The sequence below is a fragment of the Emys orbicularis genome, chromosome 13 (assembly GCF_028017835.1).
Source record: "Emys orbicularis isolate rEmyOrb1 chromosome 13, rEmyOrb1.hap1, whole genome shotgun sequence".
Taxonomy (NCBI): domain Eukaryota; kingdom Metazoa; phylum Chordata; order Testudines; family Emydidae; genus Emys; species Emys orbicularis.
In genome coordinates, this window is record NC_088695.1 from 44977110 (window position 1) to 45000663 (window position 23554).

The 23554-nt window shown below is 40.6% G+C and overlaps 1 protein-coding gene across 1 annotated transcript in view; it reads right to left on the minus strand.

Annotated features, from left to right (window-relative positions):
• LOC135887614 (ABC-type organic anion transporter ABCA8-like) overlaps positions 1–23554 on the minus strand; it is a 55355-nt gene that overhangs the window by 25744 nt on the left and 6057 nt on the right. The window contains exons 4-18 of the mRNA XM_065415333.1: positions 23310–23410; positions 20180–20406; positions 18674–18812; positions 15673–15858; positions 14951–15098; positions 12989–13160; positions 12111–12169; positions 11318–11428; positions 10237–10412; positions 7846–7965; positions 6565–6703; positions 4641–4731; positions 3608–3747; positions 2324–2443; positions 935–1136 (exon numbers count right to left, since the gene is read on the minus strand). Of these exons, the coding sequence (XP_065271405.1) occupies positions 935–1136; positions 2324–2443; positions 3608–3747; positions 4641–4731; positions 6565–6703; positions 7846–7965; positions 10237–10412; positions 11318–11428; positions 12111–12169; positions 12989–13160; positions 14951–15098; positions 15673–15858; positions 18674–18812; positions 20180–20406; positions 23310–23410 (2131 nt within the window). The remainder of the gene's footprint in view (positions 1–934; positions 1137–2323; positions 2444–3607; positions 3748–4640; positions 4732–6564; positions 6704–7845; positions 7966–10236; positions 10413–11317; positions 11429–12110; positions 12170–12988; positions 13161–14950; positions 15099–15672; positions 15859–18673; positions 18813–20179; positions 20407–23309; positions 23411–23554) is intronic.

Sequence of the window (23554 nt, forward strand, 5' to 3'; positions counted from 1 at the left end):
GAAAACAGTTTTTCTTCATAGAAAAACATTTAATTTTTTTTTTTCATTGACAGGACATTTCTACACAAAATTAAATTAAACGATTTTATTTAGTTTCCTTTTAGAAAGTCAAAAAGATTCTAAATTTAGGATTTTTTTGTTTTTTCCTTATCCTTTTTTTTCATTTCTGCCATTGAATGCAACAGAATAAATATCTAGGGTTTTTCTTTCTCCTTTTTATCTTTTTCAATTCTAACTTTTCACAACTTCCTTAAAACTTTGGAAAAGTTACAGAGTTTTTCCAAAGTTGGAGAAGTTTTGAAAATGTACTGATTAGGGGAAAAAAAACAAGAAACAATAAAAAGTTGAAAGAACAAACAGACATTTCATTCTGTTGGGTTCATTGACAATATGGGGAAAGGAAAAAATACGAAAGGAGAAAAAAAATTAATATTTGTAAACATTTTCTTTTTTTAAATACCAAGATTAAATGAAAATTGTGTTCTTTTAGTTTTGAAGTTTTCCCACCCCCGAAAAAAGATATTTCAAAATGATATTTTTAAGAAAGAACCTGGGCTTTACAACTAGCACCAATAATCATATGGCTCATTTAATTATGTACATCATTCACTGCAAGAAACTCCCGGTAATAAATTAATAATTGGATGGGGATGCATAGTTGGGGAAGCTTTTGTGTAGCTGGAATTGGCAATGTAGGCATTTTCCCGGAACACTGGCTGATCAGTTTTCTATGTCATGAATCATTTAGAGAAAATATGTGATTTACAAGCAAACACTGTTGTGATTGAATTATTTTTAATGTTCCAGGAACATTCAAGGTGAGAGGGAAGTGGATCCCTGAAGTTCCATCCTAGCCCGCTCCACAGACAGCTGTGCTATGAACATCCTCCCACAGACTGATTTCACCTAAACAAGTCAGAAACACGGCACTTACATGGATCTAAGGGTTTTATCTTCATGCTTCAGCTTTAAAAAGCGAATTCTTGCCATGGCACACACTTGCTGTCTCCAGAGGGCTGTGCCAGTTACAGTCGCCTTTCCAGTGTCTGAGAGTGACAGGAGACCTTGTTCCATTTCATCAGCAGAGAAGGCGTCTCTTTCCTCTTCTGCCTCCTCCGCACTGAAAACACCATAATCTACAAAGAGTTTTCAAAGATTATAGTTCAACGTAACTCCTTGACAACGTTTTTTATATGCAATAAAAACAGAAACACTGGCAGGGACAAGAATACACACAATTATCAACTGCTGACCAGTACTACATGGCAGGCTGAACATAACTATCTTCTAGTTTGCTACAAGGGAAGAGATCTCAGTTAAGATGGGCTCTTTGGGGAGTATTAAGTAATAGAAAACACTTTAGGACCTTGCAGAGATGTACAGAAAATCCATCTCTCATCCACTGTTCTGTATCCAGAGATCTCTTCAAGTTTTCTACTCATGAGGCTTTCTCCCCATAATTATACACTTTAGTAAAAGACACCTGAAGGTTAAAGTATTAAGTAGAATTATTCATGTTTAAATCTGATGTTTCAGGTATAAATAGACCCCCTAAGCCACCATGGAGAACCCTCCAAAAGGAAATGTTCATCATTCATGGAAACCTGTGTTTTCATAAAATAGACTCCTTGTTGTTTTTGCATCTTTAGCAGAGATCACTTAAAAAAATGAGAAAAACTGTGGTATATTGAAAACTGTGTCAGAATCACAAGCTACCACTTCAAGTTCTAAGGATTTCCTGGTCCAGCTTGCAGGCTAAGGGGGCTCTGAAGGCAAGTGTGGCAGCAGGCCTCTCAGCAGGGAGTCTGCAAAGAGCCTGACTAGAACAAGGTGGGTTGAGTTCTGCATCTCTGTCTTAGGGAGCAACCTGGTTTGACTCTGTTTTTAAGGTATGGATTTTAAGAAATCCAATCCAATCTAAAAATTGGGCACTGGTACACATTCTTCCCTGGACAATTCAGGAGGACTTTGCAAAATAAGTTGCAGAATGAAGTCTATGTTACAGGCTTTTCTAAAAATCGAATGTCTGCCTCTTTGTTGTTGTATCTTATGAAACAATTACATAAGCACTTACCTCATCACCCATTTAATATTTGATAGCAAGTCAGGAGTAAAAAAAAAAAGTCCTCTTTCTGTGTCCTACATGTTTGGATTTCCAATTGTTTTTTAGCCATGTTTAAAAATATAGTTAACTATTCAAAGCAATTTTAGCTAGTCATTTCTATCTCTGAGGATGCCGCAAAAGGTAAGGATTCATATTTAGCAGAAAAAGAGCATAAGATGAATTTAAAAATAATTTTCCTTGGCTGACCCAGTATTTTACCTTCTTGATCAGTTGCTGCTTCACCCTCCAGCTTCAGGAAGACATCTTCCAGGGTTGTCATGCTGACGCCATAATTAATAATCCCCTGGTCAGAGTGGCTGTCTAGGCCACAGAACAGATCTGCATGACAGAAGGTATAGAAATGTAAATCCAGAGTAATTCCTGACACGCTTCTGTACCTGAAAGCAGAATTTAACCCTATCTTCTAATCCTAGGGTAACCGTTAGAACTATGGGTTTACAGAAATCTCCAGGTCTCTATTTTTAATCAGTCTTCGTGTTTGATAATATGCTGCTGAGTATTTAAAGTTTGAATTGAAGTTTTACTGGAATACGTACGCTCAAGAGTAAAAAAAAATACCAGGTGCCAATTTTGATTGTCCACTTTTAAAATTTTCAAACATCTTTGCACATTCTCCCATGCTACCTCTTCTGCATGGGAGGAGTTTCCTGGCAATGATCTGCAAAGGCAACTCACTGTCCTCTTTCAAATGCATCCTTAGAACGCTTAGCTGCTATGATGCCTTAACAAACAACCCAGCAAGGTTTAGACAGCTGATTCACTGGGACCACTGCCTTTCCCACCGACCAGTTTCGTTTCATTATTTTCTTGGGTTCACCTCATTCGTTTGTTTAATCCAGCTACCTACCATTATTTTTCAAATGTCAACCTTTTGTGCATTTTCAGGCTCTGGCTAGGGCTGGATCTGTAAATGCCAAAATGTGGTAAGACAGACTGCGGCTTCGGTATTTCCAGCCCAGCTGGAAACACAAAAGTAGTCGAACTCTTATGAGGAAGCATGGACTCAAAATTCTGGCCCTTTGCAGACTCAAAGAAATATCAAAATGTAAATAACTAAACTGAAACTAAAGTCTGATTCCCAAACACGCGGGAACAATTTGCATAATGGGGCTGCTAAGAGCCATTGAACCCTGTATATAAGGGGGTGTGGCAGTACCCCCAGCACCTATACTGATTCCTTTCAGTCTCCTTCATCATTACCCTGCATCCAACAGAACAAACAAATATTTGTGTCAGGTTCAATTTTTATGTACTTTCTCATGAATGGAAGAAAACCACATATTTTGATCTTAAATACATAGAGAGACTAAAATCTTGGAAAAAATTCCTTATGCAAACGTTCATCATCAGTAGGTTACCTTCCTGATGGAATTTAGGAGTCAGATACAATATCTCTCAACATTAATTTAAAAAAAAAAAAACAGAAAAAAGAGAAATAATTCTATGCATGGTAGATTCTGGATTATGTAAACACATAATTACCTGGAAATTTATCCACATTTTCTAAGGGCAGCGTATAACTCAGTTCATTTTCACTCTGTCCTGTGAATGTGGCATCAGGGATGTACTGTCTGACCAGAGATATCATGTTCTCAGAGTCACAAACCTCACTGACATGCATCCTGTTCATATTAAGAAGGCAAAGGTTTACATTTTCACAAGAACAATGTATTTATCGTTATGATATCATATACCAAGAGAGCCAAATCCATCAGTCCTTACTCTGGAATAACATCCAATCCCTGCAGCAGATCTTAATTAGACAAAACTTCAGTGGAAATTTTGTCTAAGTAAGGACTGAAGGATTTGTTACCAACGCCTTGTGTTATACCAACCTCATGGGTTGGCTAATGTAATAAAACAAGTGGTTAGGAATAACCAACTGATTTAACATTATCCACAGGAAGAGTTTGGCAAAAAGAGTCTTACAAAGGGCCCAATTCTGCAAGGTGCTTAGGACCCTCAGAGCCTATTGAAAGGAGATGAGGGTACTCAGCATCTTAAAAGAGATGCCCAGAATTTTAGGATCAGGCTGAAAAGAAAGATGGCTTTTCGGATGGAGTGCCCTCTGACCCAACAGCTCTGTTACCTGGGGAAGTGAATCACATCTGCTTCGTGGAGCATTTCATTACTAAGATTCTAGGAATTCGGCACAATAAGGAGAAAAAAAATTAATTGGCTGTAAGCTAAGTCTGAATACCCGCGGCGTTACATCAGATGAAAGGTGATCTCAGATCATAGTGCCTTAACAATAAAATTAACAGCAAAAATATATTTATTATTCATAACTGGAACCATAGATATTGCATGTGCCAGGTTGGGAGAACAATTTGACGCAATCTCTTCAATACATTTTGAAGTTTTTATACTCATTCCAGTTAAGCTATATTAGGAAGCATTTATATTTAAATTCCCAGAGATGTTGCTTGATAGGAATGAAATAACATTTCTTCTGCTACTGTGATGCAAATTTAGCACTATGAGGAATGTTTTCAAACAAAATAAAATAAAATACCTTAAGTGATACCCAATCCCCCATTTTTTCTTCAAAAACAGAGAAGATCCAACACACTTTATTCTCCCATGTGAAATAAAAGCTTTCCGGTCTAAGGAAAGAGAAAAACAAAATCATCTATATAATGGACCTCACTTTCTGGAATGAATTCTTCTTGAGTCATTAATAAAATGAAGAATCTAAAGTACAGCATCTAATAAGCAGATCATAGAACGCTGGTTACAAGACCTGGAGTGATAATTCAAGAAAGAATGGGTGTGCAGAGGTTAGGGGTGAAGAGAATAATTTAGGAAGGATTACCAGCAGAAATGCGTTTTGAAAGAGGAATGAAGACAGATGGGGTGCATGGTGGACACATGGGAAACCATTGCAAGAATAGGAGCAATATGATAAAAGACAGAATGCCAAGGGTGAAATAGACAAAGGAAAAGGACTACAGAAAGCAACCTGACCCTGACAGAGCCACAGGTGCAAAACCTGGAGACGTATGTCCACAGCTACGATGATGGATACCCCCCCCCCAACACGCCTTTCAAAATCCAGGAGTTCTGCACATGCCTATCACAATATGTTGCGTAACTCATCCAGTGCATTTAATGCCCCAGACAATTACTCTGCTCTCAAATGAACTCTCATAGAACAATGATAAAAGACAAAAACACCCCACCAAAACACTTTTCACAAAGCAAGCCCTCCATGTCTGACCTCCCAAGCCTTGTCCTCAAAGGAAACCTGTATAACACCTTCAAAAGATGAGCCTGGGAACTTCAAATCATGACTACACTGGGCACTGAAAACCATGGACTTAACAGAGACACTAGTTTTATGGCCCTATTACAACAATTTGTAACACACCTGCTGCCTACTAACCCTCCATTGTCCTATGACTGCAGAAGTATTAATTGCCTGCTTCATTTTAAGTAGTCTCCTACAACATGTGTGAATCCCATATGTTTTACAATCTGTCCCATCCTGTATTTAGCTTGGCTACCTTCTCCAGACCTGAGGAAGAGCTCTGTGAAGCTCAAAAGCTTGTCCCTTCTACCAGCAGAAGTTGGTCCAGTAAAGGATATTACACCTCATCTACCTTGTCTCTTACAAAGAGCATAAGCAGTGAAAGGGTACAATGAGGTTGTGGTGAGATTAGGTAAGGGGGCTGCTGTGGGTGAGGATGACACAGTACGACTATTTCACAGCCACATGTACATTCAGAATTAGAATGGTATCTCAGATGTTATTGTAATGTTAATAGAGATGTGAAGGAATTAAAATAATCTCTGCCCCCAGATCAAGAGTATGACAAAGGAAGGATGCTAATATCGGGAAATGAAAGGGGAAATTATTTGATGAAAATGGCAGGTTAGCAAACTGGACTGCAGAGTTGTTCATTCATTTGCAGGACATGACTGGAGTTTTAAATTCAATATTGCAGCAAAGCCTCCACATTTCTGACCAGAGGACTATTAAAATGGTATATTTTAATTTAAAAAAAAAAAAGACACCCCCCACCCCCCTTTCCAGGATAAATAGTCAGTAGCAGATGGACATGAATTCACACTATATGTGGCCCCTCATAACTCTATGATTCTAAAGCAGAACCAATTTACGGTGAACTTGGATAACTCAACTCATCAGTGAAGCACAAAGCCCTGAATTGCTTCATTGCAGTTCAATGAGTTTTTCTTCCCCTGTTAGGGCCAACCTTTCAGTCCTTATTGAGTCAAAACTTCTATTAAAGGCAATGAGGATGGAATCCTGGTACCACTGAAGTCAATGAGAATTTTCCCATTGCTTCAATGGTACCAAGATTTCACCCTAAGAGTTTAGCCTGAGCAAGGTCCATTCTAAAAGAAAACTCTGCTTATAAAATCTTATTCCATCTACTTATAAAATCTTATTATCTAATGAAATAAGCTGGTCTCACCAGCAAGGATATCAGCTTCATCCATGAATTGGGTACTGAATAGAGTCACTCGACCAGCTCTACGTTCTTTCAGTAGGGTCCACACATAGTGTCTGGAACGGGGATCCAATCCAGCAGTTGGCTCATCTAATAGCAAAACCTGCAAACAGGAGTGAAATCAGACTTTCACTGTGTTACCAACTCTCATGATTTTAGTGCAAGTTTCATGATAATTGATGTTTCTCTTACAGCTCCAGCTGCTGGAGTCAAGAGATTGCATGAGAGTCTCAGCTATCATGTTTTAACGAAGTGTGCATCCCTCTTGGTTGCAGGGAAATGACAGAAAACATGATCTGAGGGCACCTTATTGGCGCAAAAACCAGAACGCAAATAAACAGAACCCCTAGATTTTTTTTTAATATCATGATTTTTACATGAAACTCATGATTTTCAAACACTTGAGGTTGGCAATACTGCATTCAGATCCAGTTACAATGAATATTTTTTGGTATATTTACAGATTTGAGTGGTTTTAACTCCTTAATTTTCTTTTCAGGTGATTTTAACATCAAAATGCAACTCTACAGGCTTTTCTCCATGGGGACATCCAGGAAAGTTAATCTGAATTAACTAAAGATATGAATTTGAAGTGGATTGGTTAAACCACACTAAATCCCTGTGTGGTCATTGCTATTCAGAATTTAAGTGGCTTCAATTAACTTTGGAAGTGAATTAAACTAAACTGAATTAAGGCCACTTAAATTTTGAATGACAGTGTCCACACACAGAGATTTAATATGGTTTAAATAATCCACTTTAAATCCAGACCTTTAGTTAATTCAATGTAACTTTCCTGGATGTGTCTATGGAGACAAGCCCTATGTCTGTATTTTTACTGGTTTTCCTAGTTTATTTATTTATTATCCTTTTTGTTTGTGCTAAACATGGTATTGATGTAGCCTCAATCTATCTTTCTTTTGTTTGTTAAGTAAATTTCAGTCAATATTCTGGAATCATTTAGGTATTTTCCAATCTTGTTCCTTGGACACATCATATTGTTTGAGATGATGTTTATAAATTAATGGCATGAAAATGTACTTTGTATGGTCTCAATCCTGCAAAGACTTACTCGTGTATCTAACTTTACGCACTATGAGGAGTCCTATTGAAATCAATAGGAGCTAGGGTGCTCGCAGTGTGTGGAGATAAGTAGGTGTGTAAGTCTTTGCAGGATCAGAGACTGTGTGTTTAAATACACATATGATATAAACACCAGTTGTGCATATGACCGCTCCTTTTTACCTGTGGATCTCCTAACATGGCTATCCCAAGAGACAACTTTCTTTTTTGTCCACCACTCAGTTTATTAGCTTGGGTGTCCTGAATCTTGATAATATCCATCCGTTTCAAAACTTTTTGCACCTGGAAAATGACAGAAAAATAAATGTCAAGGACTGGTATGTTTAGGCTTTTGGGTGCTATTATTCCCAAAATATAAACTTGCAAGTAACCATTTCAGATAACTACAGTGGTTACACAACAACATGTGTGTCTGTCAGCTGGTCCTGGATGCTTTTTTGTTAGAAAACAGTGACGCAGCAAGAACAAGAGCAAGAAGAATTGTAGTAAGATCTTGATTAAGCATGCCCACGAGCCAGTGTTACATGCTGAGAGGCCTGTGTTTATCTGACAGTAGCCTGGCCAGGTTTGCACTCCTGAGGTCCGGGTGTCACATTCAACTAGATCACTCCTGAAACCTCCAGTTCTACTTATCCTGCAGAAACTACGCAGACTGAGATGTCATACAAGAGCACAAGTTCTCGGATTTAAAACCCGACTGTTTCACAGCTACATGTCCATTCAAAATGAGACTGGTAGCTCAGCTATCACTGAAAAATGAATGGAGATGTGAAGGTATTGAAATAATCTCTACTATCATGGCACTATAATGGAGTGCAGCAAGAAAAGTGGTCTTGCCTCCCTGGTGTGGTAAAACGAAAAGGGTTACGTAGACTCTTAGGGTACATCTACAAAGCAATAAAAACCCTGTGGCAGAAAGCCTCAGAGCCTGGGTCAACTGACCTGGGCTCACGGGGCTCATGTTGCGCGGCTAAAAACACAAGTGTAGACATTTGGGCTCATCCTGGAGCACGGGAGCTGAAACCTGATGAGGTGGGAGGGTCTTGGAGCCCAGGCTCCACCCTGAGCCTCAGCGTCTACATTGCTATTTGTACAGTTGACCCGGGCTCTGCGACTTGCTGCCATGGGCATTTTTTGCTGTGTAGATGTACCCTCAGCGCCAGAGTTTTAAAGGTATTTGGGATCCTAAAGAAGCAAATAGGCCCTACTGGGATTTTCAAAAGTGCCCAAGCACCTATTTGCAGCCGTCGGGCCTAAATATCTTTAAAAATCTGGCCCCAAGCTCTTTGGGCAGGGGCCATCTGTTCTGTTTTGCACAGCGCCTAGCACAATGGGGGCCGGGTCCGTGACTGGGGCTGCTAGAAGCTAACACAAAACAAACAAAGAATAACGAGTATTCTCCCCTGTACAAGGGGCTCTGCAGGTACTCCCATTTTCATGGAAACCTGCCCCTGTGATATTTCTTATATATAATTGGCTAGATTTTTTGTCAGTGTAAATTGAATTTACAAATGTCTTATTCTTAGACAAATTTTATACCATACAATTTGCATGAGAAAATGACATGATAAGAACATAAGAACGGCCATACTGGGTCAGACCAAAGGTCCATCAAGCCCAGTATCCTGTCCTCTGACAGTGGCCAATGCCAGGTGCCCCAAAGGGAATGAACAGACAGGTTATCATCAAGTGATCCATGCCCTGTCACGCAATCCCAGCTTTTGGCAAACAGAGGCTAGGGACACCATTCCTGCTCATCCTGGCTAATAGCCATTGATGGACCTATCCTCCATGAATCTAGCTCTCTTTTGAACCCCATTATAGTATTGGCCTTCACAACGCCCTCTGGCAAGGAATTCCAGAGGTTGAGAGCATGTTGCATGAAAAAATACTTTCTTGTGTCTGTTTTAAACCTGCTACCTGTTAATTGCATTTGGTGGCCCCTTGTTCTTGTATTATGAAAAGGAGTAAATAACACTTCCTTATTTACTTTGTCTATACCACTCATGATTTTATAGACCTCTATCATATCCCCCCTTAGTCGCCTCTTTTCCAAGCTGAGAAGTCCCAGTCTTATTAATCTCTCCTCATACGGAAGCTGTTCTATACCCCTAATCATTTTTGTTGCCCTTTTCTGAACCTTTTCCAATTCCAATATGATGCTGTGAAGTAGAAGTTCTTTCCAAGTGAACATATACTTACCTCCGCAGCTCTCAAACTGTGGGTTGGGACCTTAAAGTGGGTCGTGACCCCGTTTTAATGGGGTCGCCAAGGCTGTCATTAGACTTGCTGGGGCCTGGGGCTCAAGCCCAAGCCCCACCACCCGGGGCCAAAGTCCAAGGGCTTTGGTGCTGTGTGGCAGGACTCAGGTTACAGGCCTCCTGCCTGGAGCTGAAGCCCTCAGATTTCGGCTTTGCGCACCCCTCCCCCAGCCTGAGGCGGTAAGGGCTTGGGTGGGCTCAGGGTTCGATCCCCCACTCCTGGGGTCATGTAGATATTTTTGTTGTCAGAAGGGGGTCGCAGTGCAATGAAGTTTGAGAACCCCTGACTTACCTCATACTGTACCTCAGCGGACCGAATCCCTTTGATTTCAGCAAAAACTCGCAGATTTTCTTTCACTGTTAAAACTTCAAACTGAACGTTGAATTGTGGGCAAACCCCAAATAATGCTCTAATTTCTTCCAGATCCTCTATTTCTGATAGTTTGTACTTGTATATAGTTGCAGAACCTGTACACATGAACAAAGAAAGATTGATGATGTGTCCTTTGTTCTTTCACCCAAGCACATTTGAAATCAAGGAGTCCTTGTGGCACCTTAGAGACTAACAAATTTATTTGAGCATAAGCTTTCGTGGGCTAGAACCCACTTCATCAGATGCATGGAGTGGAAAATACAGGAGCAGGTATAAATATATGAAAGGATTGCTGATATATGACATCATGTGCCAGCAATGCCCCTCTGCCATGTACATTGGCCAAACCGGACAGTCTCTAGGCAAAAGAATAAACGGACACAAATCTCACATCAGGAATCATAACATTCAAAAACCAGTAGGAGAACACTTCAACCTCCCTGGTCACTCAATAACAGACCTAAAAGTGGCAATTCTTCAACAAAAAAACTTCAAAAACAGACTCCAACGTGAAGCTGCAGAACTGGAATTAATTTGCAAACTGGATACCATCAGATTAGGCCTGAATAAAGACTGGGAGTGGTTGGGTCATTACAAAACCTAAACCTAATTTCCCCAATAATAATTTCTCCCTATTGTTACTCACACCTTCTTGTCAACTGTCTGTAATGGGCCACTCTCTTACCATTTCAAAAGTTATTTTTCCTCCCTTGGTATCCTGCTGTTAATTGATTTATCTCATTAGACTGACCTCATACTTGGTAAAGCAACCCCCATCCTATATATTCATATATTTATACCTGCTCCTGTATTTTCCACTCCATGCATCTGATGAAGTGGGCTCTAGCCCACGAAAGCTTATGCCCAGATAAATTTGTTAGTCTCTAAGGTGCCACAAGGACTCCTCGTTGTTTCTGCTGATACAGACTAACACGGCTACCCCTCTGAAACTTGAAATCAAGCATATTCTTCCTTTCAGTTTAGAAGTGTATCATCGTACCATCTGATGGCTGGGAAAGTCCACTGAGGATGTTTAGTAGAGTAGTTTTTCCAGCTCCACTATGACCAAGTAACGCAGTGATCTGGCCTTCATAAATATTTAAGAACAAACCTAGTATAAAAATAATATTATGTTAGGATTAAAGTTTGTGAAGTAAATTAAGTCTTTCCTCTCTCTATGTGCCCATCACCAAAGTATGGTGTCCAGGTGCCAAACATGACAATTAAAGAAATAAGATTTCTGTCTAAGAAGAGATAAGCAAAGTCAGAAATTCAGAACCCACAATGTGAGTTACATCTTCAGTAACCAGGTTCAAACTTGCAAGAAGTTTTTCATTATATTAGTAAAGAGGGTGCAATGGGGGAAAAGAGACACAGATGTAATAACTTTTAGAAAGATCTTAAATTGCTTTACTCTGTTCCTACAATGCTCACTCCCTTTTAGTCTTAGTAAAGATAGAAATACAATCACAGGGTAATCATCAGTTGCATGAATTAGGTTTTGGGATAGTCTTTCAAACAGTCATGGTGGATGCAAATTTTGCTTCTTTACTTCTTCCACCTTTTGATTTCAACATCTCTTACAGCTATTATTTTTTCTTCTTATTTAACAGGGATTAAATGTTGCAAAGAAAACATTTGCAATGTCCCTAGATTTACATGTTAATAAGTATGGATAAGCAGAATTACTGTATCTTCTCACAATAAGAAAAGAGCAGCCCTAAAATTTCAGAATTGATTGGGTTCATTTTTGGTTAAAATCCAAACAAAAAGGTTTAAGAAACTTTTCATACCTCTCAAAGCTTCTATTTTCTTGTTCTTTGTTTTATAGGTTTTTTTAATATTGTTGAGTCTAAAGGAAGGGAAGCAAGTTATCATTAGCACTGGATTCCAATTATTGAGTAAATACTGCCTTGCACCATAATAAATAATACCACCTTGATCATATATAATGCTTTGCTTCAGTAGATCTCAAAGTGCTTTACAAAGGAGGTCAGTAACATTATCCCCATTTTACAGATCGGGAAACTGAGGCACAGGGAGGCAGAGTGATTTCCCCAAGGTCAGTCAACAAACAGCAGAGCTCAGAATAGAACTCAGGTCTCTGGACTTCCAGTCCAGTGCTCTCTCCACTAGATCACACTACCTCCCTAGTAATTTATAGCTGTGCAAGGTAGTGTATACCTCATCTGGTAGCCTTTTACAATCCCCTTTCACAAGTGTTAATGTCTACACAGAGTGGAAGATCAGCCCCTTCATGTATAAATATACAATGTTACATCAGATTGTCCTTTTATCTTTGAAGGCTTTGGGGATCAAATCTGAAGTAGGTTGCAGGTACAAGGAGTTTGGGTTCCCCCTGCCATAGTTATTTTTGGACAAAATTAGCACCACAAAACCAATTTGCAATTTGGCTCAGTTCATGTATGACTGGCCTGATTTGGTTCCTAATCTCATCTGCATGGTAACAGCGCTTGACCTAACTCTGTACTCTTACTTTGTGGAAGAACGTATTCTCGCAAAAATCCCACGTAGGGGAAAGCGGAGTAGGCTGAAGTGAAGCTAAATTGATCGTTGGAGCAGGGATAGCAACAGCTGCAGGTGAGCTCTGCTAACCCTCTGATACCATATGTAATCTATAGGTTTCTTCTTATATGCAGTAGAGTTTTACCTGATGGCTTCCTTCCCGTCAAATTCTGAAGGCACTGGCTCCATGCTGTCATTGAAGATACGTTCATGGTTTTGTTCAGTTTCAGGTCTCTTACTAGCATAACCTCTCCTGCTTTTGCACCAGTATGATGGCTTCAGGCAGAACAAAGGGGGATATTTCATACCATATTTGTCTAATTGGGAACAAAGACGATGAATCTTTAGTTTATCCAGGCATAGTAGACTAAAGCCTAATTCATGGCATTAAACACTTTTAGCGTCAAAATTTTTAAAGGTATTTACGTGCCTAATGATGCAGATGGGCACCTTGCAGGATTTTCAAATGTGCCTAGGCCCTTAGCTCCTTGAAAAATCCCATTAGGCACCTATTGGCATCTTGAGGCACCCAAATACCTTTAAACATCTGACTCTTTATTGATTTCAGCACTGGGCAAATCCATCTCTCTACAGCCACAAAAGACCAACTGTTAGAAGAACTGGTATATCTCTACAGCAAACTAGGAGGGCTTGGTGTGGTTGGGTTCACACGCCCATGGGTTACAGAATCCATTCTGGGCATAACAGCACATAAGAGACAGGAGGAAATCCACTGCTCTGCAGACGTTTCCACCCATCCCCCAGCACAGGCGGTTCATGTAAAGCCTCTACTCAGGTTACTTTAATCATTAGGCTAAAGTAACCTCTGTCCTGCAGCTTCAGCCTGAGGGTCGGGCCCATGGTTAATCTCTCAAGCATCTGTCCTAGCTGTTAGAACCAGGTGCTGGGTTCAGGATTTGAGCGATCATGAGAATTAAAAAAAACACCCTACACACTCATAATGGAAGGGGAAGGGGGAAATCACATTTCCCAAACATGGCTGAATAATTTTGGCCAGTTTATCAGGCTGACAGCAACGGCTTAAGAGGTAGGAGCATGTCATTTGGTATTTCTTTAGCTTCCCTGGCCTTGGCTGCCCTAGTCACAGGGCTGGGTTAAGGCACAGGCACTATAGGGTTGTGCTTAGGGCTCTGGCTCCTGGAATAATGTAATGACCTCTGAATCTCAGATACCATTTAAAAACATCTGTTGTGAGCCCTTGTCATTGCAAAGGAAATGCTGAGAATGTGACCTGAAGGAAACCTAATGCAGAAACATCCACCTGAGTCTATAGGTGTGAGGGGTTTGACCCATTCCAATAGGGGGTTTGCTCCAGGACTGCTTTGAGGGCTCTCACCCACTGTGTACATGGCAGAAGGAAAGCCCCGTGCAAGCAGAAACACCCTGGCTGCTGGGATAAGTTTTGTATATGCCCTTACTTGCTACTAGCCCTGGGGGAAAGGGAAGTTCTGCTGCTGGGGGACAGGAAGGGGTGGGAAATGCTGCTGACACTGGAAGTGGGGAGCAGGGTCATGTTGCAGGGGCTCTGGATTGCCTTAACTTTGTTATATACAGTTCATGATGCCAGATAGCATGTACTGGAGCAGTGGGACATTCAGCTCTGGACGATATTTTCATATTCAAGGGTCCAAATTTCATATGACTGTTAGTATTCCCAGCTGTGAACATCAGCCAAATCTGAACAACAAGCTAATCGCTTGTCTCTATTAATTTTATTTTAAAGGTTGAGGCTACCTAAAGTGTGATATGAAAGCTGATTCTTGGTTGAAGAGGGCAAGGAAGAGGGGATCAAAAGGGATCCTTATGAGATGTGGGCTCATTTAGGAATCCACACCCAATCCATAGTCTGTTGTCTGGAAATATTGTTTAACACCAGTTACAGATGAAAGAGACATTAGCTGATCCACCCAATGTGGGATGGTAAATTCTAATTCTACATTTTCCTTTGTTCAGTGTTATTCTATCATTACTTGTACTGCTTTGAAATAAGTGGGGGCAGGGGGCCTAGGGAAAGAGAGAGGGAATTATAGGAGCAAGTGTATGTATAAAAGAACATATACAGTATTTTAATTATAAATATACTTACCAGGCAAAACTTTATCAAAATAGATAGCCAATAGCATATATAAAACACTGTCAAAAATCAGTAGGACATAGGCTGTAAATACAGCATATGATTCCTCCATCATGTTAGAAAAATAGAAACCTATTCCATATTTTTCTAAATGTAAAATCTGAAAGGAAAAAAACAAAGACTAAGAATCTTTAGCCGAAAAACCAGGCATATAAGGTCAGAATTTTGATGAAATTTATGCAACACAGTTATCCAGAGAAGCTTTGGGAAGTCCAGCACTATATTCCCCCCACACTCCTTTTAGTTTCTTTTCCTCACTAGAAATACGTTTCTACTAACGAGAGGGAGTGTGTAGGTTTTCATTCAAAAGTGCTCTAGAAACAGATTCACACCAGCGAAGTGCAACCTCATATCATCATTTTGGGGCATGTGTCAGACTCTTCTATTGGAGGCAATATAATCCAGTGCAGACAAATTACATTCACATGTCATGATTTCTTTCTTCATATGGGGAAACTGTAGCAAACGGACTTGCACTTGCTGGACACTTGAAAACTAGCGAGCAGCAAACTTTCTGGGGCAGTGTTTGTACAGCACTTAGAACACTGGCACCTTTAAATACTACCATCATACATAATAAGCAGTACCCTAGCCTGGCAACTGTCAGGTACATACAGCCAGTTAACTACCAGTTACAGCTTTACTGGATGTGTGTTCCAAATAATTCACCATACCTTTGAGATTCCAGTAATAAAGGCAAAGGGGCAGAGGAGACCCAAAGCCCATTCCAAGGGTGCAGGAAGTTTTTTCACCAATGTAATAAAGCTCAGACATGTAGAGAAAAAGGTGAGGATGAATCCAACGGAGCTGGTGACTTTAGGCTTCTTTAAGAGGGAGCTGAGCATGAAACAGAAGTGGATCTGCAGATAAGGAAGCTTCCAGTTAGTGGAACGCATTTCCATCAGAGGTTTAAAACGCATCATACACATTGTGTCGGACATGCTAGGGAGAGCCACTGAGTTAAGAGTTGGCCTTTAGGAGACAAACTGGAGAGGCTAAAGTCAGTGGGAGCTGCACCTGTGCAGCACCTTAAGACGTGGCCTATCCGCAGAAGTTCATGACTTGACTGGCTGTAAACACTTCAGACTGAAACGAATCCATATTCAGGGTCTCTAGGGCAGTAGTTCCTAACCGGCGGTTTGGGGCCCCCTGGGGGACCGCGAGCAGGTTTTAGGGGGGCCACCAAGCAGGGCCAGCATTAGACTCACTGGGGCCAAGGGCAGAAAACCAAAGCACCGCCATGCAGGGCTGAAGCCTGGGACCCCGCCACCTGAGGTTGAAGCCAAAGCCTGAGAAACTTAGCTTTGCGGGGCCCTCAGTGGTGTGGGGACCCGGAAAAATTGCCCTGCTTGCTACTTGCTAATGCCAACTCTGGCTTTTATATGCAGAAAAACAGTTGTGGCACAACTGGGCTGTGGAGTTTTATAGCATGTTGGGGGGGCCTCAGAAAGAAAAAGATTGAGAACCCCTGCTCTAGGGTATATATGTGTATTATATTAATTGTGTGTGTGTTTTATTTTACATAGTAGCTGGGTGTTCTTTTAGTAAAATTGTTTCAGTCAATTTCACTAATAAACTCTCTCTTTTTTTCTGGGGCTGTTTCATTTTCTTCACCTACTATTTTAATACACATCCAGATTTCAGGTAACTTTTTTTTCCCCCCAGTGAAGGCCTAATTTTTTGTTGGGTTGGTTTGTTTGTTTTTGTTTTCTTAAATTCTCCTTAACTATTAGTTTGTCACTGATTCACATAATTTTGTGGGGGTTTTAATACTATATTTGGCACACAAAAATGATGAAAAATTAAGGTGCTGACAATAATTAGGGTAAAGAAAACAGGTTAGCTCTACATCCATCAGTAACGTCAAAGCTTGGGAGAAGATAACCTTCAAGTTTTAGGTAACACTAGAAATAGTTAATTCCAGGTGGTCTCTCTTTTCATGCATGCATGTGACCAAGTATCATCAATAAATAATATTTGTACTTGCACAAGTAAACATATCTCTAGTCAATTAATTCAGAACATAAGAACGGCCATACTGGGTCAGCCCAAGGGTTCAGCTAGCCCAGTATCCTGTCTTCCGACAGTGGCCAATGCAAGGTGCCCCAGAGGGAATGGACAGAACAGGGCAATTACTGAGTGATTCATCCTGTCATCCACTCCCAGCTTCTGGCAGTCAGAGGGTAGGGACACCCAGAGCATGGGGTTGCCTCCCTGACCTTCTTTGCTAATTGCCATTGATGGACCTCTCCTCCATGAGCTTATCTCCCTCTGAAGCACCTTGCATTGGTCACTGTCAGAAAACAGGATCCAGGGCTAGATGGACTATTGGTCTGATCCTGTATGGCTATTCCTATATTATCTAATTCTTTTTTGAACCCAGTGATAATTTTGGCCTTTACAACATCCCTAGGCAACAAGTGCCACAGGGTGACTATGTATTGTGTGAAGAAGTACTTCCTTATGTGTGTTTTAAACCTGTTGTCTATTAATTTCATTTGATTACCACTAGTTATTGTGTTATATGAAGAGTAAATAACCCTTTCTTACTCACTTTCTCCACACCATTCATGATTTTATAGACCTCTACCATATCCTCCCTTAATCATTTAACAGCCTATTTAGACCCATCATTTTGTCTGTGAAGTTGGGATTATATTTTCCAATGTGCATTGCTTTGCATTTGTCAACACTGAATTTCATCTGCCATTTTGTTGCCAGTCATCCAGTTTTGTGAGAAACTCCTTACAAAATTGCTCAGGTTAGGTCCAAAGCAGACTGTATCATCTGCATATTTTGCCACTTTGCTGTTTACCCCTTTTTCCAGATCATTTATGAATATGTTGAACACCACTAGTCCCAGCACATTATTCACCTCTCTCCATTCTGAAAACTGACTATATATTTCTACCCTTTCCCCCCTGTCTTTTAACCAGTTACTGATTCATGAGAAGACCTTCCCTCTTATCCTATGACTGGTTACTTTGCTTAAAAGCCTCTGGTGAGGAACCTGGTCAAAGGTTTCTAAAAGTCCAAGTACACTATATCCACAGGAATGCCCTTGTCTACATGTTTGTTGACCCCCTCAAAGAATTCTAGTAGACTGGTGAGGCATGATTTCCCTTTAAAATAGCCATGTTGACTCTTCCCCCAACAAATCATGTTCATGTGAGAAATCTTGATCAATATCATGACTACTGTTGTTTAAGAGCCTAGTGGAATCACTCTCTCATATTCTATCTATGGAAGTGGGGAAGAAGGGGGGAAGTTCAAAAAGTTACATTTGGGCAGTTTTATTTCATAAAATTAAAGCGGCATGCAGCACAGAAATCATTTCATTATTTACTGGCCACTATAGGATTCCATGGGCACAGACGTTATATGTTCCCTCTCTCAAAGTTCTGTAAAGAAAATCGCTCTTTGTGGATGGATTTGAGATTAAAGTTCACTTTTGTCCATAGCCCACAGAGTCTGGTGTCTGTAAATTCTTTGGATGGTAATTCAAATAATGTCCAATTATGAGATTTAATGAGATTTAGAGAGATCGCTTCTTCAATTACTGTGACTACAGAAATTGGGCCACTCTCCGATCTGTCCTCCGACTAGTAGCAATGTGGCTCATAGAAATGTTAAAGTTAGAAAGTGGAGAAATTTCATTTTAAAATCCCAACTTACAGATGCTATGCCATAAAAGAAAAACAGAAGTAATACTGCAAAGAAGCTGCTTGTGTAGAAATATTCATTAACCGTGACAGCTGTCAGCAGACTGGCCATAATCAAAACACAAACAGTATACAGCAAACTCCAGGATAACCTAAAAATGAAAATATATTGTTATCTTTCTGGATAACTGATGACTGTTGTCATGATTTCAGCCATATGGCAAATCCCATTGTTAGTTCAAATATTTAGGATATCCCTGGAAAAGCCACAGCAACATTTCACGTACAGTTGTGACATTAGTAAGGCATTATACAAAGGAGATTGCCAGACAATGAACTTGGGAACCCATCTGTCCCTCCCATGGGAAATGAGCGAGAAGGTTGAATGGGGAGGAGAGTTCTGCCAGGTCTCCCTTAGATTTGTCCCATTCACCATCACCCTCCTTCCTCCACAGAGAACAGGCTGCCCCCAAACACCACAGATATCAGGGGACCAATGATTTGCAATGCCATCTGCTTGGAAGCCTCATCCATCTGTGTCAGCTGTGAGTCTCCAGGCCAGCTATGACTACGCTGCCAGGACTCCTATACCTTGCAGGGACTTGGTAGAGGTATGAGAAGGGGAAAACACCACAGTCTGAGGCTGTATTATATTTTTCCCCTCATTTCCATAAGTCTAGTGAGAGATGATGTTCATAACTGCAACCAACCACTCTATGCACAGAGTCTAAAGACAAGGAGGGAAAGTTGCCCTGGAAGTGTCTTTGCCCTCAGCCCTGTGGGAAGAAGAGATCTATACATAGATCTAGTTGGTACAGTTGGGTCCCAGGGTTTTTAAGAAAAGCAAACATACTAGATTCATAGCTGACTTCCACACATGTTGTCTCATATGACATTGCCTCTCTTTCAGGTTGCAAAAATCAATGATATCATCAGCTCTCTCTAACCTCTGCTTAGCTTCCTTGTGTTTATTCCTTTTTCTTCTACCTTTATCCCCTTTACCACTGTTATAATCCCTATTGATGTTAAGTAAATACATGTTAGGCACACAAAATCTAATAACATTTGATAACTTTTTAAAGGGCACCAGCTCATTAAATAGAGGTTCGCAAGTCCTAAGAGTTGCATTTTTTTGTAAAGTTTTCCAGTGGAGTTACTGTTAGGATATCATCCTCGAAAACTGAAGAAGGCCTCCATCCCTGTCAAAAAAATACTGGCAGTAGCAGAGCAAGATTCCACACGCTGCCCCAAACAATGCACCTCGATCACATTCTGAAGGGACAACCTCTAATGGTAACGGGATAATGTCCACTCAGTCCTTGGCCTCTCTGCTTAGGCTATCCATAAAGACGCCAATCTAATTGAGGTTGGCTGTTTTCTTTCTGTGAGTTCCTCCTGCCCACGAGAAGCTGGATGGAAACTGTCAATTCATTTTACAAATACTGAAGAATATATGTATTTTGGCACCTATTAACTTAAGACAGTAAACCTATGCACTTCAGCTACTTGTGTTACTCACCAGAAGGCTGCATCCTGTAACCCCATAGTCTTCATCAACGCCTTGAGTTTCCTTTTTTCTCTTGTAAGACTGATTGACAGAAAGTGCATAAATGGAGAGAAACTCATTGCAACAGTAAAAAAGATAAAACCATGTTCCAGGGTAATTGATGGTATGATAGATGATGATCCCATACGGACACCACTAATCGATTTCATTTCTTCCCAGACAGAATGATTTGTCGTCATCTAAAAAAATTCAAGTTAGCATTTAATTTAGTTTTATGTAATGAAATAATGTCATGGTACAGGGTTATAACATGTCACTTAATAATGTTAGTGGTGCTGTTAACGGATCATGTATTTCTGATGACTGCTACTTTCTCCTTTCTGACCTTGAGAAATGCAGACTTCCCCCTTCGGGTCTATTCAAAATACTGACACTGAGATTGTCTTCCTAACATGTTGCTTTAATTACATCACCACTTCTCTGCCTCCCCACTCTGGGTCTCTCTCATCCTTCCATCAAAAACCACATATCCAGTCTTTTAAGGCCTACCCCTGCTCAACCTATCACCTCTGGTATGTTATATCAAGCCAGGACCACATGCCTCCGCTCTCCCAGCAATAGCAGCCTTCATGATACGCTAGCTCAGTTCTTTCACTCTGTCTCCCAGGCTGCCCCTCATTCTTAGGAGGAGCTCCATGATAAATCTACAAAGCCACAACACTATCCTCCTCCAAGTCCCTCCTTAAAGCTCACTGCTACCGTGAAACACTTAATAGCTAGGGGACTGAGGTGCTGAGAATGCGGCTTATTATACTAAACAATCATTTCGGTGTTGTCTTGGTCTCCTCTCCTCTCCTCTTCCCCCTGCTGGTTTTAATTCATTTGGGAGCAAGGATGGTCTTTTCATATGCCTAGACTGTAAGCTCTTTGGGGTAGGGACTGTCTTTATTACATATGTGTACAGTGCTAGCACAATGGGGCCTCTAGGTACTTCCCCAATACAAGACAATTACATAATAAAATCGTTAGTCTTAATACTAACACTGACCACACTAAATTTCTCAGCTGACAACCTCCCTTTCTGAGTTTATAATGTTGCATATAACGAAATCCAGTGCTAGGACCCATAATGGAGATGGGTGCGAACTATGAACTTGAACAGAATTGGAACAGGACAGAGATCTATGAACCAAACATTTAAAAACAACGTTTCTTAAAAAAGAAATTGGGTGAAGTCAAAGCATAAACCAACATCAACTGCTCTTTAAACCTCACGTGTTACCCAGGAGGCCAGACTTGATGATCACAGTGGTCCCTTCTGGCCTTGGAATCTACGCCGATGGTAGAAATTATAATTGTTTCCACTGCGTATTGCAGCCAAAAGCCTTCAAGCCGTGAGAAATAGACATGAGATAGGCCTCAAGGCCTGGTTTGTCAGGGATGTCACTCTAAATATCTCAGTAGATGGAAACTGTCATGGAGAGTTGGCTCTTTCCTGAGCCTTCACAAATTTGAACCTAGGGGGAGGTTTTTGAAGGTGAAATTGGGAGTTAGGTGCCTAAATGCCACTTGTATCTTTTAAAATCTCCCCCCTAACTTTGAGACCAGGTTACCTTTGCGATAGCCCCTCTCCTCTTTATCATTCCAACAGTGGAGATCAGGTTGCGCATTCTTGACAACATTCCTGACGTTTGATCTGCTGGGGACTGGCTGCAGAGAATTCGCTAAGGTAACCTGGGGCCTATGCTGATCTGAAAAATCCCAAGTTTTTTAGCCCTCAGAACATGCTACAGGGGCTCCCCTATCTGCTCTCTCAGACTTTTAGTGGGTAAGATGAGCAATTGTCATGTTTTGTCGTTTTCTAAAACGACAAGAGGCACCTCTCAGAATGCTCTAGGCTCCCTTGCCAAATATTTCAAGACCGATATATCATCAAACTAAATAGCAACTCCATAATACACAGCAACGCAGCACAAAAATAAACCAAACTATCCACTGTCCAGACACATAATCCCTAACAATATTTGCTCATTCAGCAGGTTTCTTAAAAAGGCATGCCGTGCAGCATGCTCTGAAGTTTAACCGATTTGTATCATTGTAGACCAAGGACGAGGGGCACATTTCAAAGAAAAGAGGCCCGCACAGAGAACGCCCTTCCAAAAGCCCCTCCTTTGGGCCGAAGGGAGTATCTCTGCAGATCTTAACTGCAGCGGCATAGCACAGGGAGAGAGGCATTCTCTCAGTTAGGAAGGTCTGAAGCAATTTAGGGTTTTAGAGGTCAATACCAACCCTTTCAACTCTACCCTAAAACCTCAGATATCCAGCCCAGATTACGGCACATTGGTTGAGCCTGCTTGCAGCCAAATACTCCAATTACCAAATGGGCCGATGTATTCCACACTAGCTTTTGCTTCTGAGTGGATTTAAAATGTAGTCCCAAATAGAGCTGTAGTCTCAAAATAGGGTGACCAGACAGCAAGTGTGAAAAATCGGGACGGAGGTGGAGGGTAATAGGAGCCTATATAAGAAAAAGACCCCAAAATCGGGAATGTCCCTATAAAATCAGGACATCTGGTCACCCTATCTCAAAATGGCAAAGGAATTAATTACAGTCCAATGGTCCATACTGGAAAGAACAGCTGAAAACTCCTTGCCAGATTCAAATGATATAAAGTGGCCTTGGCTACTTCTGAAAGATAATCATCCAGCTATAATCTGTATGTCAGTACCCGCTAGATGTTCCAGTTGGATTACGGCCACATGCTGCTGGGCACGCGTGAGCTGCATTTCACTGGTGGTCTGGGAAGTTCTTTGTGTCAATATGTTTTGTAAGTTTTACCCTTTCTATTTTGTGACTTTCAAAACTGATTGTAATTTTGCATAGAGATTAGAAGGGGTGCATGTTTTCTAGATGAAACTAAAAGTAGTCAGTTTCTGCAAACCATTCAGGAGTGTGAGTTATTTCACACGGTTTTCTTGGGTAGAAGTTCCCGGCACAAGATGATCAATCGCTTTTTTTTTTACATTGTAATAATTCCATGCACTAAAGAAACCCTGATCACAGAAGGATTTATTTTGCTTAATGATTAAGGGTCAGGTTAGAAGAAACAGAAAATAATTTCAGTGCAAGAATTCTGCTTACTTCTATAATAGCAGCATCAATGCTTGATTGCAGTGATAGAAATCCTCTGTACCAATATTTTGGACTATTACAGTAATGGTCTGAAAAGTTATAACAAGAATCTGCAAAGACGAAAGGTCAAGTACATTACTTAATTGTGTGCAACAATCATTTTAATGCAATATCAAGGTTGAGATTTTAATCCCACAAAAGTCAAGAAATTCAGATTTAATGGTACTACAATAATAACTCTGCAACAGCAGCAA